This window comes from Syngnathoides biaculeatus, chromosome 2 (genome assembly GCF_019802595.1).
Source record: "Syngnathoides biaculeatus isolate LvHL_M chromosome 2, ASM1980259v1, whole genome shotgun sequence".
Classification (NCBI taxonomy): domain Eukaryota; kingdom Metazoa; phylum Chordata; class Actinopteri; order Syngnathiformes; family Syngnathidae; genus Syngnathoides; species Syngnathoides biaculeatus.
The window spans coordinates 17821124-17837193 of record NC_084641.1 but is presented as its reverse complement, the minus strand read 5'-3'; the positions used below and the strand labels follow the sequence as shown (position 1 = coordinate 17837193).

At 41.8% G+C, this 16070-nt stretch overlaps 1 protein-coding gene across 6 annotated transcripts; it reads right to left on the bottom strand.

Moving 5' to 3' along the window:
- Positions 1–1176: 1176 nt before the first annotated feature.
- Positions 1177–15860, bottom strand: nfyal (nuclear transcription factor Y, alpha, like). 6 transcript variants are annotated; one of them, XM_061838459.1, is made up of 10 exons: positions 15680–15860; positions 13609–13721; positions 10019–10105; positions 7688–7834; positions 7468–7599; positions 6772–6874; positions 5458–5606; positions 3599–3772; positions 3408–3518; positions 1177–1933 (listed from the first exon to the last, which is right to left on the bottom strand). In XM_061838459.1, the coding sequence occupies exons 2-10, from the start codon at positions 13687–13689 to the stop codon at positions 1865–1867; spliced, it is 1053 nt and encodes a 350-aa protein (XP_061694443.1). In that variant the 5' UTR covers positions 13690–13721; positions 15680–15860; the 3' UTR covers positions 1177–1864. The 6 variants fall into 6 exon arrangements, with proteins under 6 accessions (XP_061694443.1, XP_061694398.1, XP_061694434.1 ...); XM_061838414.1 differs by lacking the exon at positions 10019–10105 and having other exon boundaries at positions 5440–5606; positions 15680–15854; XM_061838450.1 differs by lacking the exon at positions 10019–10105 and having other exon boundaries at positions 15680–15854.
- Positions 15861–16070: the final 210 nt, after the last annotated feature.

Genomic DNA, 16070 nt, shown 5'->3' with positions numbered 1-16070 from the left:
TAATAGCCAATCAGATAGCCACATTGTCTTAACCCCTGACTTGACACGCCCCTCTTGTCGTCATGTCCCACAACCAATGCTGGTTGTCAATAGCGTGCACTTGGAAAAGTCTATGTTACGAACCAAATAGTCCTCAGATGCGCTTGGGGAACGTGCAATTCTGATGAAAGATATCCTGTTAGGTTACAAGGGGCCCGCTTGATTCAGTTTCCATAGCCTAAAACACAGTTGACAAAGTGTTTATGATGGATTAATGCTTGCGGAAGGCCGCACGTACAACTAAGTATTGACAATACCAACAAACACAAGGCTGTATTTTCGAAGGTAAGTGAGGGAGAAGTATCTTCTCTGAGTTTGATTGAATTATCAGTGCTTTATACATTGCAGGAGAATAACTTTCACTTTGCTAGTGTATCACTGACCTGGTGAATGAAGTATGTCATGTTTTATGCCAAAGAGTTGGGTTAATACTACGTAAACGCGCACTGTCATGCAAGAGAAATGTAAATTTGCCCATTAGTATCACATCAGACTTTTAAGACAGGGTACTGGGTTCCATTACGAGCCAAGTCAAATGAATACACCCACTCACTTAAAAAAAGACTACAATGATATTACTTGTGATCTTGCCAAGTAAAAAGTACTCACCCTGCTTTACATGCACAGTACGATTCCACTATTTTATACCGTTGGATTTCACGATGACGTTTGTGAGGCGTCGAACTTTTTTTGCATCGATCGCCAAAGTTTCGCTGTAACTCTGACATTGCGTCCTGCTCCGTCCAAAATCTTAATTCCGTGTACATGTACATATCCTTGCGTGAAATAGTTGAGACCTCTCTGTAGAACTCTCTTGGAAGAGTCTGAGGCATTTGGCAAAAAAACATACCAATATTAACTGGAATACGCGATTGAGAATCCAGTTCAAACATGTTCTATTCAATCGCCATTTTGGAAACTTGTGGAACATGGCTAAAGGGGCGGAGCTTAAGATCGCCATCAGAAAGGTCCATTGTAAACAGAGCTTCTGAGAGTTAGCAACAAAAAAACCATGCAGTGCATAAAATAAACATATTTTGACAACAGAAAGGGAAAATTACCTTAAAAAAATGTACAATTTTGATACATATGACAAACTGAGCAGAACAGTTCTAATACAAGTGACGACCACACAAGTGACCTATTGCAGTTTAATTAACAGGTGCTCGACCAATAATTTTTTTTACAAACAGTTCATGTAATAAAAAAAAAAAAAAAAGTTTGATTTGATGAGTAAAAATCAACAATTCAAACACTTGTGCGACTAGAACATGTTCTCTACTAAATAAAAATCCCAACTACAGCACTGTATAAAATGTGTCTGAAAAAGCTGGGGAGGAAACAAAATCATTAATATACAATATTCTCACAACTGTTTGTGTGCGTGTGGTTAGGGGTCAAAGGAAAGAAGAGCTCAACATATACATTAACTACAAGCACAAAAAGGCTGCACCATTTACATGAATCCGTGACTCATTATTGACATTGAATAGGGGAGAGTGAGAGTTTGACTTGATGTAACTACATCCAAGGGAGAAAATAAATAGCAGGAGCTGAGTGTTTGGCCGGAGGGAAGCACATCTTCTGTACAGAAAAATATAAAAAAACAAAACCAGAAGGTGTAACCATAACTTTAGTCCAGGCAGAAAATAATAGCAGGTACAAAGTGTTTGGTCAGAGGGAGGATTTCTTCAATATCAGACAGGAAAAAAAAAAGGAAGAGATGTTCCAGAAAAGGGGGCAGCCACTGCTGGCCGGAAGCTCAGAGTGAAGAGTAGAATAGAAGAGCAGCTAGCAAACGCCACCAAGAGTCAGCCGGGCGACGCTACGACACTCGGATCATCTGCGCCACCGTCTCGTCGGGTGCGGCCTGCGCCGCTGCTTCCTGCTGTTGCTGTCAAGAGAAACGTCGGCTTATTTATACCACATTGGGACAAGAATAGAAAAACGGGCCGAAAGAACGCTTTGACGTTGATGTAATAAAACGGACAAGAAAATGAAATCGAGCACACTTGTAAACAAAACACTCTGGAATCGCTATTGGCCAGGTCGCAGTCACTGGCAGTGTGGTGCAGGACTGAGCCAACTTTTGTGCACCAGGGTCACATCGGATTATTAAAAAAAAAAAAAAAAAAAAAAAAAAAGAAAGACAGACGGAGCACTTCATTTTGATGGATATGTAAAATAGTTTCTCATTATAACTGTGGAACTTTTATTTCAACTCAATTTTTATTGAGTGATAATTCCTTCACAAATTGATTAATCAAATAAAAATATAAGGCTGCAGCTAAGCAATATTTCGAGAATTTAGTACAGACTGGGCAATTATGGATAATGTTTGAGATTAATAAGCACGTTATTTATTGATTTTGAAACTTAGTATTTATTTACCCACCAAAACTGAACTTTAAATATCATGCAGAACAAACGGAAAATAAATTAGTGACAAGCAAAACAACAATATATTAAAAATTAGAAATAAAAACAAATGTAAAAAAAATATATATATATATATATATATATATATATATATATATATATATATACAGCCATGGCTAAAAACATTCAGACTGCTGGGGTGACTCAATTGTCTAATATATATTTAAAAAAAATTAGAAATCTGATTTCATGTCAGACGTTCGGGCGGAAAAAAGCGCTTGTCCTGATACAAAGCCATGACTGACTATCTGCTGTTCCTGATGTAGGCACCTTGGCCGCTTTTTAGGGATGTCAAGAAGAAAGTCGCAACAAAACTTTAACTCCTTTTATACAGATTAGGATTGTTTTATTGTATTAGATTGCGATATTATCTCTGTATAGTACAAGGGCATTTGTGTGGAAAAATTTGTTATTTGAAAGTCAATACGTAGGACGGTGGACGACTGGTCAGTATTTGCAGCACATCTATTTTTGAACCAGCTTAACTATCCATCGATCCATCCATTTTCTATCCCGCTTATCCTCACGAGGGTAGCGGGGCGTGCCGGAGCCTATCCCAGCTGTCAACGGGCAGGAGACAAGGTACACCCTGAATTGGTTGCCGGACAATCGCAGGGCACAAAGAAACAAACAGGCACACTCACAATCACACCTAGGGGCAATTTAGAGTGTCCAATTAATGTTGCATGTTTTTGGGATGTGGGAGGAAACCGGAGCGCCCGGAGAGAACATGCAAACTCCACACAGGCGGGGCTGGGATCGAACGTGGGTCCTCAGAACTGTGAGGCCAACGCTTTAGCAGCCCCCATCTTAACTATGGAAATGTAAATTACAGCTGATGTGCCGTGTCCGTTGAAAGCAAGTCAGCTCACGTGACATCTTTTTCAACTGAGAAAACGGAAGGCGAGATGGACATATGTGCTTTTTACCTGCGCCAGCGCCAACGCCATTTCTTCCTTTTCCTTGGGTGAGAAGAAACGCCCTCCGTCGCCTCGCTTACGCTGCATAGCGTGACGGTGGCGAGACTCGTGGAGGTATTTCTGCCGGTGTGAAAATCAGTGTTTGCGTTGGATTTATCGAATGACCCCGTTGCACTACGGTGAGGACAAAGGAGCCTTACCCTTCTTTCTTTGGGGATCTTGCCCTCGGCCTCCAGCTTGGCTCGCGCCTGTCGCCGCTTCAGGATGCGGTGGTACTGCTTGGCGTTGACGTAAAGGGGCTCCTCCTCCAGCATCTCTGCGCCCGGCAGAGGGATACGTTGCATTGTGGGAACCGCACCGCCTCCCGGAACCATCTGATCCGGAACAAACCAACCAAACAATAACTCACTAAGTGTTGGGATTCTGTACGGTAAATGATTATCAGTGGAGTGGAACGCGGGCTCCCTCTCGTGGGCACGAAAGAATCACAGCCAATGCACAGTTCAGTTGTATTTACCTTTTAAATTCAAACACTACAGTTTTATTAACTTTTGTGCAAAACATTAATTTTGAATCACTATTTAAGAAGAGTATATTGAATGTGACTATATTTAGGCACAGTCATTGTTGATGCTCAAACTATGGATTATATAAGAACACTGTCTTATAATAGTATCAAATATAGGTAGGAATAAAATCCATCTCATTTCTGATGAACAAGTAGCCCTATTACGTCCGCTATGCTGCATTTTAATATTGGCCATGATGGTTGTACTTTGAGAGCTACGTCATTTCTCAGGTGCTACTTGCAGAGATGCAATCACCTTTTAAGAACTTTCAGAATATTTTGTCAGTCATATTTCAATTTTACTCAAACATTTGCATCTCAGCTAAAAACCAGAAAGACGGTGAACAAGAGCAATATTTTTAATGTGAATTTTTGTAATAAACAATTTGTATGTTAAAAATTCTGTTGTTCAAGCACAGCTGAAGGCCACTTTCTACTGGCCTACGGTGCCTGCAATGCAACACGTCACTGACGTATCGGGCTCTCAGACGGCACTTGAAAAAAATATTGCTGCGCATAGAATGCAGAAGACAATATTGCCCATCGGTATGAATGTGACTGGCAATGGGGGTTTGTTTGTACGTGCCGTGCAATTGGCTGGCAACAAGCCCAGGCCTCCTGCCTGCAGTTAGCTTGCTCCAGCATGCCCGCGACCCCCGTGAGGATAAGTGGTACAGAAAATGCATAGATGCTTCTTTCCCATTGTTTGTATTTTGCTCAGGCAGCATCACCACAAGCAATTTAGCCTTGGAATGATGAAAAAAACAAAAACAATTGACTAGAGTGTCCTCTTCTACTGCCCACACTGCTCTTTTCATGAAAAGATGTTCCATTTCTGCAATTTAAGACAGTCTTTAGGGCAAATGACACCAATTGAAATGTCGGAGTCACTTTGGCATGTAGACTTGGAGAAGCCCTTGAAATTTCTACCCATAGGAGCTTACTGGTGAATATTCTGAGCTGAAACTTGACAGCCTATCGGAGAAACAGAGCTTGCCAAGTAACAGACTAAACAAAATGGTTGACGAGATAGGCTGTGAAATAATCAAATTATAGTATTTTATTCTAATTTTAAGGCATTTTTAACCCCACTTTCTTTAGGTAAAGTCACACAAACGACCCCTAACAGTTTTTTTTTTTTTTTTTACCCCTCCCATAAAACCCAATTTCTCTGGAAGATATCAGACGAATTTCAAAATCGTTTGCGTGTTGTACTTCGGTTGAAGTGTCCATTCCAACCAGTGCAGTATGTTGATAGACAGTATTGGGAAATCTGCTACTAATTGATTTTGTCCCTAAAATACTCTTCAACTTGTAAAATTAGAGCATGAAGCAGTAAATAACACTCAAAAAGTTCAATTAAAATCAATAATTAGTGCTTCTGAACCACTGTGACCACACCCTGTGCCTCCAAGCCACCACCTGTGTGATTGAGGGGGAAAGGAAAAGCAAAAGCCGTAAGATAATGGGTACCTCGACATTGGGTCTTACCATGACCATTCCACCTGCATTGACCATGTTGCCAGAGACGGGCAGGGTGACGGTCACAGTGCCTTGGCTGTTGGTGGTGTTGGTGCTGGCTCCTCCCGCCTGTACGATCTGGGCGCCTGCCAAGCTGGCGGCAGGAATTGTGATCATTCCTGACAAACACAGATCCTCCTTTAAGATGGCGACTCAAAAGCACAACACAAACACACAACTGACCTTTTCACATGGATCTATTCTTTATGTTTTTCCGTACCAAATCAATGTCCCCCATTTACTGTAATTTACGGCCTATAAGCCATGACTTTTTTCGCACACTTTCAACTCTGCGGTGTATGCGGTGATGCAACTAATTTAAGCATTTTTTTTTTAAACGGCCGCAATGGGGCGCTCGAGCGGAAAAGGTAAGAGTGAGACCGGTGGAATATGTGCCGAGGAAGTAACTTTTAGCGGTCCGGCCCTGTTAGCAGTGCGCTAGTGTGTTACCGCTATGTGTCAATGATTTTTACCGGTATGTTTTTTTTTGTTTTTTTTTTTTCAACCAGCCCTGTTAGCATGGCTAAACGCTAAATCCAGCGCTCAACTCTGTGTACCGTCTTCTTTTGTAAATATCTCGTGCTTCAGTGTGGGCACTTGCGACTTTTACACAGCTGAGGCATACGTATATATGTTTACAAATGTACTGGGTGAGGCTTATAACCAGGTGCCCTCTGTAGGCCGGGAATTACGGTAAATGAATCTGTTCTGGACCGTATTTTTTGTTTTAATCAAGAAAAACAGCACTGTAGCAGATAAAACTAAAATGAAACAAAAGACAATACAGTATAAAGTAAAATAACAGTATGTATGTTTGTCTTTAAGGGCTGTGGCCTAGTGAGTGATAGTAGCTGGAACCAGGTTGGCCCGATTTAACCAGTTAGTCTGCTTATGAGTGCCTGGGAATAACTTTTGTCCCAGTGGAGCGCCATTTTCTATTTGTTTAACTGTTTGACCCGTTCAATAAATGTGTAATGTGCTGAAAGTGGATCAACAACTGCGGCTCTCCTCGCTCAAGTGGCCTCAATTTCACAAATGTAATTGTATCAGTATTAACACATTACCAAAAATCTTTCATTGCTCAGTGATGCTCCAAAATCTGTTGTGTTTTTATGTCACCTGGAGGTGTGCACCTGAGAGCAAATCATTGTTTGTTTCTATGAATTTGAAAATTGCGACTCGCCCGAAGATGCCTTTAGCTGGCACAGGCCTGGGAAGAACATGCAAGCTCCGCACGGGTGAGGTGCGATTTGAACCTTAGCCATGGGGTGTGTCTTATTTTACCTTGCTGTAGGACAGTTCCATCTGCGTTAACTGGCTGGTAGACGATCGTCTGTCCATCGGCTGTCTGGGCCACTTGCTGGCCCTGCACACTGATCTGCTGACCCTGTGGGAGAAAATACATTTTTCCAAATGTTTTAAAATTCAAAAGAATCTCAGAGAACCGGAACCTTAGTCCAGCTAGTCCATTCCAATTTGTTCACAATTCTTGATGCCCAATGTTAATCATCCATCCATCCATTTTCTTAGCCGCTTATCCTCAAGAGGGCTCCGGGGAGTGCTGGAGCCTGTCCCAGCTGTCAACAAGCAGGAGGCGGGGCACACTCTGAACTGGTTGCCAGCCAGTCACACTGTACATAGAGACAAACAGTCGCACTCACAATCACACTTAGGGGCAATTTAGAGTGTCCAATTAATGTTGTATGTTTTTGGGATGTGGGAGGAAACCGGAGTGCCCAGAGAAAACCCACGCAGGCACGGGGACAACATGCAAACTCCACACAGGGAGGGCTGGGATTGAACCCGGGTCCTCATAACTGTGAGGCCAATGCTTTCTCGCTGAGCCACCGTGCCACTGGTAATAATAATCCACAGTATAAATACGATGGAGGGGTGCCTTGTACCCAGAAAAAGTGAATCACGATATAGCTAGGGAAGGCTGCACATCTCCTTTAAACTTTCTTTGCTAATATTTAAGACCTGGCTCTGTCCGGCGGTGATGGCCGTCTGGGGTTGCTGGATAATGATCTGCTGGGCCTGACCCTGCTGACCCTGAAGTTGCAGAGTCTGACCACCTTGCAGCTGGATCTGACCGGGCTGCACCAGTTGGATCTACAAACGCACAACACACACAGACAAACGCTGCATCAACATCAGTACACCGAATGGAAAGCGTCGCAACGTGAGTATCATCACTCACCTGTTGGAGTCCCTGAGCTCCAGACACAGGAACCTGCATGATGGTCTGGCCCTGGCCCCCCGACATGGCCTGCACCATGATGGGCTGCCCGGACGATGTAATGAGCTGCCCGCCGCTCACCTGGACCATCAGAGGCTGCCCCTGCACCTGCATGCAAGGACCACAACTATCACAACAGCTCAGCGAGCTTTACAGCTTGTTACGTACAGTCAACCCTGGCCAAATGGCGTAGTTGCCATAGGTAAAAGTAAACTCACCTACTGGCAACTATAACTAGGGCCTGCAAAATTTCTGGGAATTTTCCAAGTTAGAAAACTATCCTAATATGTTTGCTATTCGTGGGAGGTCCTGGTGCCTAACCTCAACCAACAGCGAGGGTTGACGGTTTGACAAACACGAGCGATAAGGGACTGACACGTGATGAGTACAACAATGAATGTACACAAATCAGTGGAAACCAGAGATGATACACGAAGAGAATTTCACAATAACTGAGGAAAAATAATCACTCATATCAATATGTCCATCGCATTGAAAAAAAAAAAAAAAGGAGCCAGGGATTTGATAATTAGCGAGCGAAACAAGTCAAAAGATTAGGTACACTTGTCTTCAAAGCAATACTGGTGAAATTATTTTCCTCCAAATATCTAAGAGTATAAAAATACAATAATTACATAAAAAATACAAAGACAAAAATTGTAGTATGAGAATTTCGAACAGTGAAAATTGAAAACTTTGTTTATGGCACAGCACGTAACTCAATTTAGTCACCAAATCAAATTTTGTTTTCAACAAAGAAAAATTACACGATCGTATAAAAAGCATGTAATGGTGAAAAAATTGTTTTGAGAAATATATCATCGGCACATACTGTAGATAGTTGGACAAAACATAAAAGTATTGGATAAAAAAAATACCAAAGTATTAGAAAACACAAAAAAGGAAAACAAAATACTTATTAATTAATAGGTATATGTGTGTACATATAAAATGATACAAAAATACAAAATAAAGTTCTGACTTCATTCTTCTTCATCTCCTTTGCAATTTCTTTCTCCATTTGTTCAACTCATGCAACTACTGCTATTAAAGGCGGTAAATACACCCGTCACCAAAATTAAAATATTAAACGGTACTAGTCTGAAATATTAGCACAATTTATCACTGAAGAATGTCACCCTGTGTGGCAAAATTTTCCTTTTCTCTTTTTTTTTTTTAACTGGAAGTTTCTGCTGTCAAAAAAAGTGCATGACAATCAATCCAGCCAAGTCACTTGTGAACCAAAACCCTTCGTAGAGGTTTTCAATGGCAACAAACAGCAAACAAAATGACGGCAGAGGAAACGTTGCACGAGACGCTGTGGTGAGTGAGCAGCATGCGGTGACTTCAGACAGCTGGGAGACGCATGCTGCGGGTCAAATGCTCCATGAAAATTCAAGCAATCTGCCCCGGTTGTTGCATGCAAATAATACACATGACTCCAAATTTACCACATGGCATTGTTTGGGGGATATTTGGGGCAGCAATTATGTCACGCCAGAACACAAACGTGATCCGTCCAATTGAAGCTTCTGGAAAAAGCTATTGCAATAACTGCCTATTTTAAGAACCATTTACAACTGCATAAAAATAACATTTAACTCATTGAAGACTGTCTAAAATTATCAAGGAGATATTGACAACGTGAACGAGGAAGGCATTGTGAATGGCCAGAGTTTTGAATAGGGAGATTGCCTGCCCGTTTCTTCTGGAGGCCTAGGTCCAGTTGTGCTCATATGTTCACAGAGCCTGAGACTATGTTTCAGCACATTTTATTTTTAAATGTACCGTAATTTCCGGCATACAAAGCGCAGCGGATTATAAACCTCACCCAGTACATTTGTTAAGGAAATACCATTTAGTCCATACATATGCCGTAGCTGTGTAAAAGCCGTAAGTGCCTACAAATATAACAATGGAGAAAAGAACGAGGTAGTCCCTGTTTGGGTATTTATATTAATTATATTTTCTCCCCAAATTGATAATATTTAACAAATTCAGAACAGATCATTGGCATTTCCATTCATTTAAATGAAGAAAGTTGATTTGAGATACAGGTGGTCATGAAATGAATTAAACAAGTCACCACATACTATCCAAATGACTTGAATTTTGTTCCTTTTTCTTGAACATTATGAAAATACCAAGAAAAACCACACTTCCAAATTCCAATGTTGCCTTGTTTTCATTTGATTGTTTGTTTTAGATGCCATGAAAGTAAGATCCTGAAGCGCAAATATGGAGTCATATTCAAGGCTTCCATCACTAACACGGGGGCGGCCAAGACACCACTACCTGGAGTGTCTGCACCTGCTGGCCTGAGGCCGTCACCACGGGCGCCTCCGTTTGTAGCTGCACAGCCGTCACTGTGCCCTGCGCCTGTGGGCAAGGCACCACAATGCAACCTCACAAAAATCAAAACAGCAGTGGAACGGTCCAAAAACATGGACAATCTTGAGTTGGACTCACACATGACATCGATTCATTTGAAATTAATAACTGCGTGTGTGTGTGGCTCCTACATTAGCAGTCAAGTGTTTGGTGTGAGTTGTTCTAACATTGTCGGATTTATTTTAAACTTTTGCGGCACAGTTCCCCTTTGAAAAAAAAAAAAAACAAAACATACATGTACACTCAGATCATTTAAGTTATGTAACTGTTTAAAGATTACTTTGCTTGTTAACAAGAGTTAACTTGTGCGAATACTTAATAGGTAGGCAAAATATTTGTGCTCTGTTCTTTAATTTGGTCCACTGAGCATTTAAATTATCAAGAATCCTGAAACATTGTTAAAGCCCCACTGACGTCCCTATATACATTGTTAAATAGATATTGTAATGAAAAATACATATAACATTATTCAGTTCAATGTCGGTACGAAAAAATAAATATGAGTGGAGAGCGCGTCATCCATGCGCGAAATTTTGGAAGTCTCATTTGACATCCAAGTGGTAGCCATATTGCCTGCAACGTCATCAGCAGACACCGGGAAATTCGCCACTGAAAACACGTAGTGGCACCTGCCATGGGACACGGAAACTCTTTTCGAAGAAGAGAACATCTCACAGTCGAGTGAATTGACCGGGGCAATATTACGTTTTGAGCCATATTTAGATGATATGCAGATCACTTCGAACTAACAACAGACTCCTCGACAGTACGTATGAAGCACCCCGGCCGGAGCCGTGCGTGGCGAACGCGGCGCCGACAGGTACATGGACACATTTAGCACCCCTGACTTAGGTACGTGGATCTTTTGTTACATTCTGAGAGGATTACGTCCCCCCTCCCAAACTATTGTTTTGGGTTTTTTTTAGTAGCCGTATACACACCTACCTGTCATGTGGAACCCACGAAGCTTTCGTCCTTTGCACCTGTGCAATCCATTTTCTACAACGAACTGGGTCTTTTTGAAAAGTATGAAGAGTAAATGCATCCTCCCGAGTGTTCGAACAATGTCCAGCAATGCAACGAGCCAGCATTTTGGCTCACACGAAGGAACAAAGAGCTACCTTCCGGCAGGTAAAACTTGTATAAACACACGAGACTGCCTGAGTGGGCTCCTGCTAAGAATATCACTTCCTGCTAGTTCTCAAAAACAAATCCCTCGAGAGGATTTTCATAGTTGGAGTTACAAAAAGCCATATACGTAAAAATCATGTTGTGTGGTGAAAAAACGCATGTGTCCATTCCAGCTGCCTTTTTTTAATTAATTAAAAACATACTAAAAATCATGCCTTTCGCATCAGTCAGTGGGGCTTTAAATTGATTTTTCCGTTTTCCCTAAAAGTCGTTCATTAAAATGCATTCATTTTTCATCTTAATTGATTTTATTGCAAACGGATGGCTACATTTTAAAATAATTGACTGATTTATTGTAGGGACTATGTGGATTTTGGATGTTCTCCCTGTGCCTGCATGGTTTTTCTCGCACATCCCACAAACATGGATTGTAGGTTCATTGAAGAGTGCAAACTGCCCGTAGGTGGGAAGATGTGCGCAAATGATTTTAATAAAAATTAAGACTGTTATATAATTAACAACCCACGGCAGGTCTCTGCCAAATGACAGCAACCAACCAACACACAATAAAGACAACGTTCTCAGCAACTATTTACACAATGGTGCTGGGCATACTGGGAAGTCCTCCAACGCTACAATATCATATCTGTTGTTTTCCACTGATCCCATGCGATTTGGCATCTCGGAATACTAGAGGGCAGATTTTTATTTTACATGCCGCCACTTCACAGAGCACATCTCCTCCGTTATGAAAAAAAATTAAATGTCAAGTAAAACAACACTTTCCAAAGCAAACCCAGAAACCACAAGTAGCCCAGCATACCAAAAACTAACTTGTGGAATACATTATTTAACCATTCGTTCCATAGGGGACATACTGTACGCCAACCTACTACCACACTACATTTATTCCAATATGGTATGTAATATCTGATGTGATAAATGCACTGCATTTACACAGCAAATTTCCACTGCTCAATTGAAAATCATGGTGTCCTTGTGTGCACCGCCATATCATTTGTTTCTGCAAGGCCTTCTGGGTCAAGGACTGGACATGTGTGTGTTACATCGGCACGCCATCTCACTATGTACTTTTAAAAAAATATATACATCCCTTAAATTATTGCTTATTTTCCAGTTGGCTTTAATACATTTAATTCAGAACTCAGTCATTGTTGCAGCGCTACCCTGCATTGACATGTAAGGTAGCTAAAATTTGCCGCTGTCTACCGTAGCTAACTCTTGTGGCTACTTGCTAGCATTCCTAGACTTGCAGCAAAACAACGGCGAGTGAAATAATTAATGCCCGGTGGACTTTCCACAGACTATACAACAACGATATGGTTCATCCAAATCCGTGGACTCTGTGTGGAGCATTCAACTCCTTTATACCTGCCACCGGTCATCGCAGGACACAGCACACACGGCAGACTGTCGTAGCCAGAAAGACTACCGTAACACTTTATTTAGAAAATCTGAATGACATCCACATACGCACACAGAGCCTATGACTCCTTTTGGGGGGGGGGGGAATATAGCATAGTGGTTTATGCATGAGGAACTACAAAAAATACCCAACCATTCATTTTCTATCACGCTTATCCCATTACGGTTAACAGAGGAGCTGTAGCCTATCCCAGCTGACTTTGGCCATCCTAGACTGGTCGCCATCCCATTGCAGGGGATTTACCGACAAACATGCACTCACACTTATGATCAAATCTATGGTCAATTTAGAGTCTTTAACGAAACAAAGAAACATGTTTGGGGAATGTGGGAGAAAGCCAGACTACCTGAAGAAATCCCACCCAAGCACGGGGAGAACTTGCAAACTCTACACAGGAAGGAGGGAGTCCGGATTCAAACCCACTTTATCTACCATTGCAGCACATTTGTAAATTGATAAGGATTAGTCAGTTATAAATAAAATAGAATAAAGATGTGGGGACAGATTACCATTTTATTATTCAAGAAAAATATTTTCTCAACATATTTTGAGAAATCTGTGTATAAATGACCTGGCAATCTGTCCGATTTAAAACTCAAATGTTGCTCTTGAGAATTTTTTTTCTACCTCCCTATTGTTGCATGAGCAGTTATAATTCAAAATTTTAGTTCAAACACTGCCAACAAAGTGAATCAAGAGTTTATGGTGGTGCCGGTTTGGATGATTACAAATAAAACGCTGGTACGTTTTGGTGTGACATTCAGACTAGCGTCACCGAAGGGACTGTGGTCTAGACCAGAAAAAAATGACTTGGTTCCATCACCATGTCGTCGTGCTTGGGAGGATTAAGGGAAAGTTACCCGTTTAAATCTGGCGGCGGTGGCGGCGCCGGAACTTTCGAGAGGCGACTCACCTGCGGTTGGATCTGACCGTTGGCAGTCTGCACTACTATCTGCTCGCCGGTGGCCGTGGTGGCAGCCGTGTACTGCTCCATCGCAACTTAACCAACACACCAGACCGTCCCTTCTATACAAACACACATCGACAAAAAGTTTAGATAGCATTTGACACAGCTATTCACAGGATTATCTGCGTTATTGTTTTAAATTTGCGTATTTCTATCTTCAGGGTACTTCACGTGTATTTATCAGAAAATCTGAATGCGTCAAGAGTCTCGTGCTTGCTATTTTAATCTACCAGATAATGGTGCGTCGCATTCATTTTGAAAAATGCAATGATGCCTTCACGGGAACTACTTGAGCCCTTCCAACGATGGACATTATCACCTGATAATGTGTGAGCCAATCAGAATTGAGTATTCCCCAACGGTATAATATACCATATTCAGTGCGCTCTCACACAACATTGTTCCTGCGCTTCGATAAAGAAAAAAAAAAGCTGATTTTCGCCAGATATTCACAAGTTTTGTTTGAAAAAAATAGATCTTTTGGAACACCATTGGAAACACAAACATTTTTCCACACAATAGTATCCATACTTTTCCAGACCTGGATATTAATGAAATGAAATTCCATACTTTGACATACTTATGGAGGAGCCATGAAATAATTCATTTAAATGAAAAGATTGGTGTTTGGAATTTCGGAATTATTATTTTTTCATTAGTTCATACAAAAAATACAAAAAGAAGACAAAACATTATACAAATTAAACTAATATGGTAATTTTAGAGTGGGTGGCCTCTTGATTTTGACTAGAGTTGTTTGTATGTGAACTTTTCATATCTGTTTTAACTCAATAAGCAATGAAGAAATTAATGGGTAATTGCAGCAAAAAAAAGGGGGACATGTCCTACAAATAAATATTGTTGCTGTGATTTTACAATAGGGGGGCAGCTGTAGAGCATTGGCCTCACAGTTCAAATCCCCAAATGGAGTTTGAATGTTTTCCCCGTGCCTGCGTGGGTTTCCTCCCACATTCCAAAAAACATGCAACATTAATTGGACACTCTAAATTGCCCCTAGGTGTGATTGTGAGTGTGGCTGTTTCTCTCGATGTGCCCTCCGATTTTCTGGAAATCAGTTCAGGGTGTACTCCGCCTCCTGCCCGAAGAGAGCCGAGATAGGCTCCAGCACTCCTGGACCCTCGTGAGGATAAGCAGCTCAGGAAATGGATTGTCTTAGATATCTGGATTTTTTTTTAATTAACTCATGTTTCTCCTTCATTCCAGCAAACATTCGTGTATTATTGTCCACATATCACAACTTTGTAATACATTCTTTTTCCCATAATACTACAATTGTATTGTAAAGTTGTGTATTTTTTTTTTTCACAAAATGTCAACTTTATTCGTGGGAATTTAGCTTGTTATATTACAAGGTGAGGACTACAACCTTTATCTCGTTTTTTTTTAAAAATACAAATATAGAACTACTACGCTCCTACATTTCAATGAGTGGTACACGGAGAGCAGATTGTTTTTTGGTGGTATTAGAAATAAAGTACTTGCGGATTGCTGCCATTCAGCACCACCGAGTCGTCATCTCAACGTCGCACTCTCCGTATGATCAACTTCGAGGAAAAAGGTAGCCACAGAATGTTGTTTTGATAAGCGAGGCCACATGGCGCCTGAGCGAACTCAAACAAGGACAAAGCGGGAGGAGGGGGGGGGGGCAACCAGCTCTACTGCCGAAGTCACGTTTAGAAGCAATATGAATGCTGGTATGGAGGTATGAAGTCACTCTTAGTGGTGAGCAATACTCGCTTCGAAACCGTTCGAGAAGGGGGGGGGGAAGCGAAACCATTACCCAGTGTTCGTTCCTTTGTTTGTCTGAACGAGTAAGCTAGGTAGCTAGCTCGCCCCAAAGGAACGAGACAAATTCAGGGAGCGGGCCCCGAGCGAGAAGGGCCAGCCTCATTCGATTTTGGCCCACATTGCCGAGTTTAGTCATTTGGTTGGTCCGCGACAAACCAATCCGTGTTGACAGGCTGCTACCCAATGCCTTCAATCGGCTCTCCCTTACCGTGTAGTCGCCGCTGTCCGGTTTTCCCTCTGATTGGCTCCAGTACAGCTCGCGAAAGCCCAATCAACTTAGTGAGCGTGAGGACAAAATGGCCGCAAATGAAGCAACCCGCTTCGTGGGGGAGGAGGGACGGGGAGGGCTGCTGGAGTGCGGGAACAAGGGGCTCCCGGTAGATGGCGCGGGCCGCCTCTCTTTTTCGGCTGCGGGGAATCCCTTCATTTGAGTGCTATTGAAACTTTTTGGACAACGAGCGGGGGCGCTTCGATTTACACGAGTTGAGAATAACTGGGGTGGGGGGGGAGGGCGCGGACGCTTATCTCAAATCATCGTTCCCCGTTCAAATGTAAATGCCATTAATTCGTTCCAGCTTCCCATAAAATACTCAAAAACT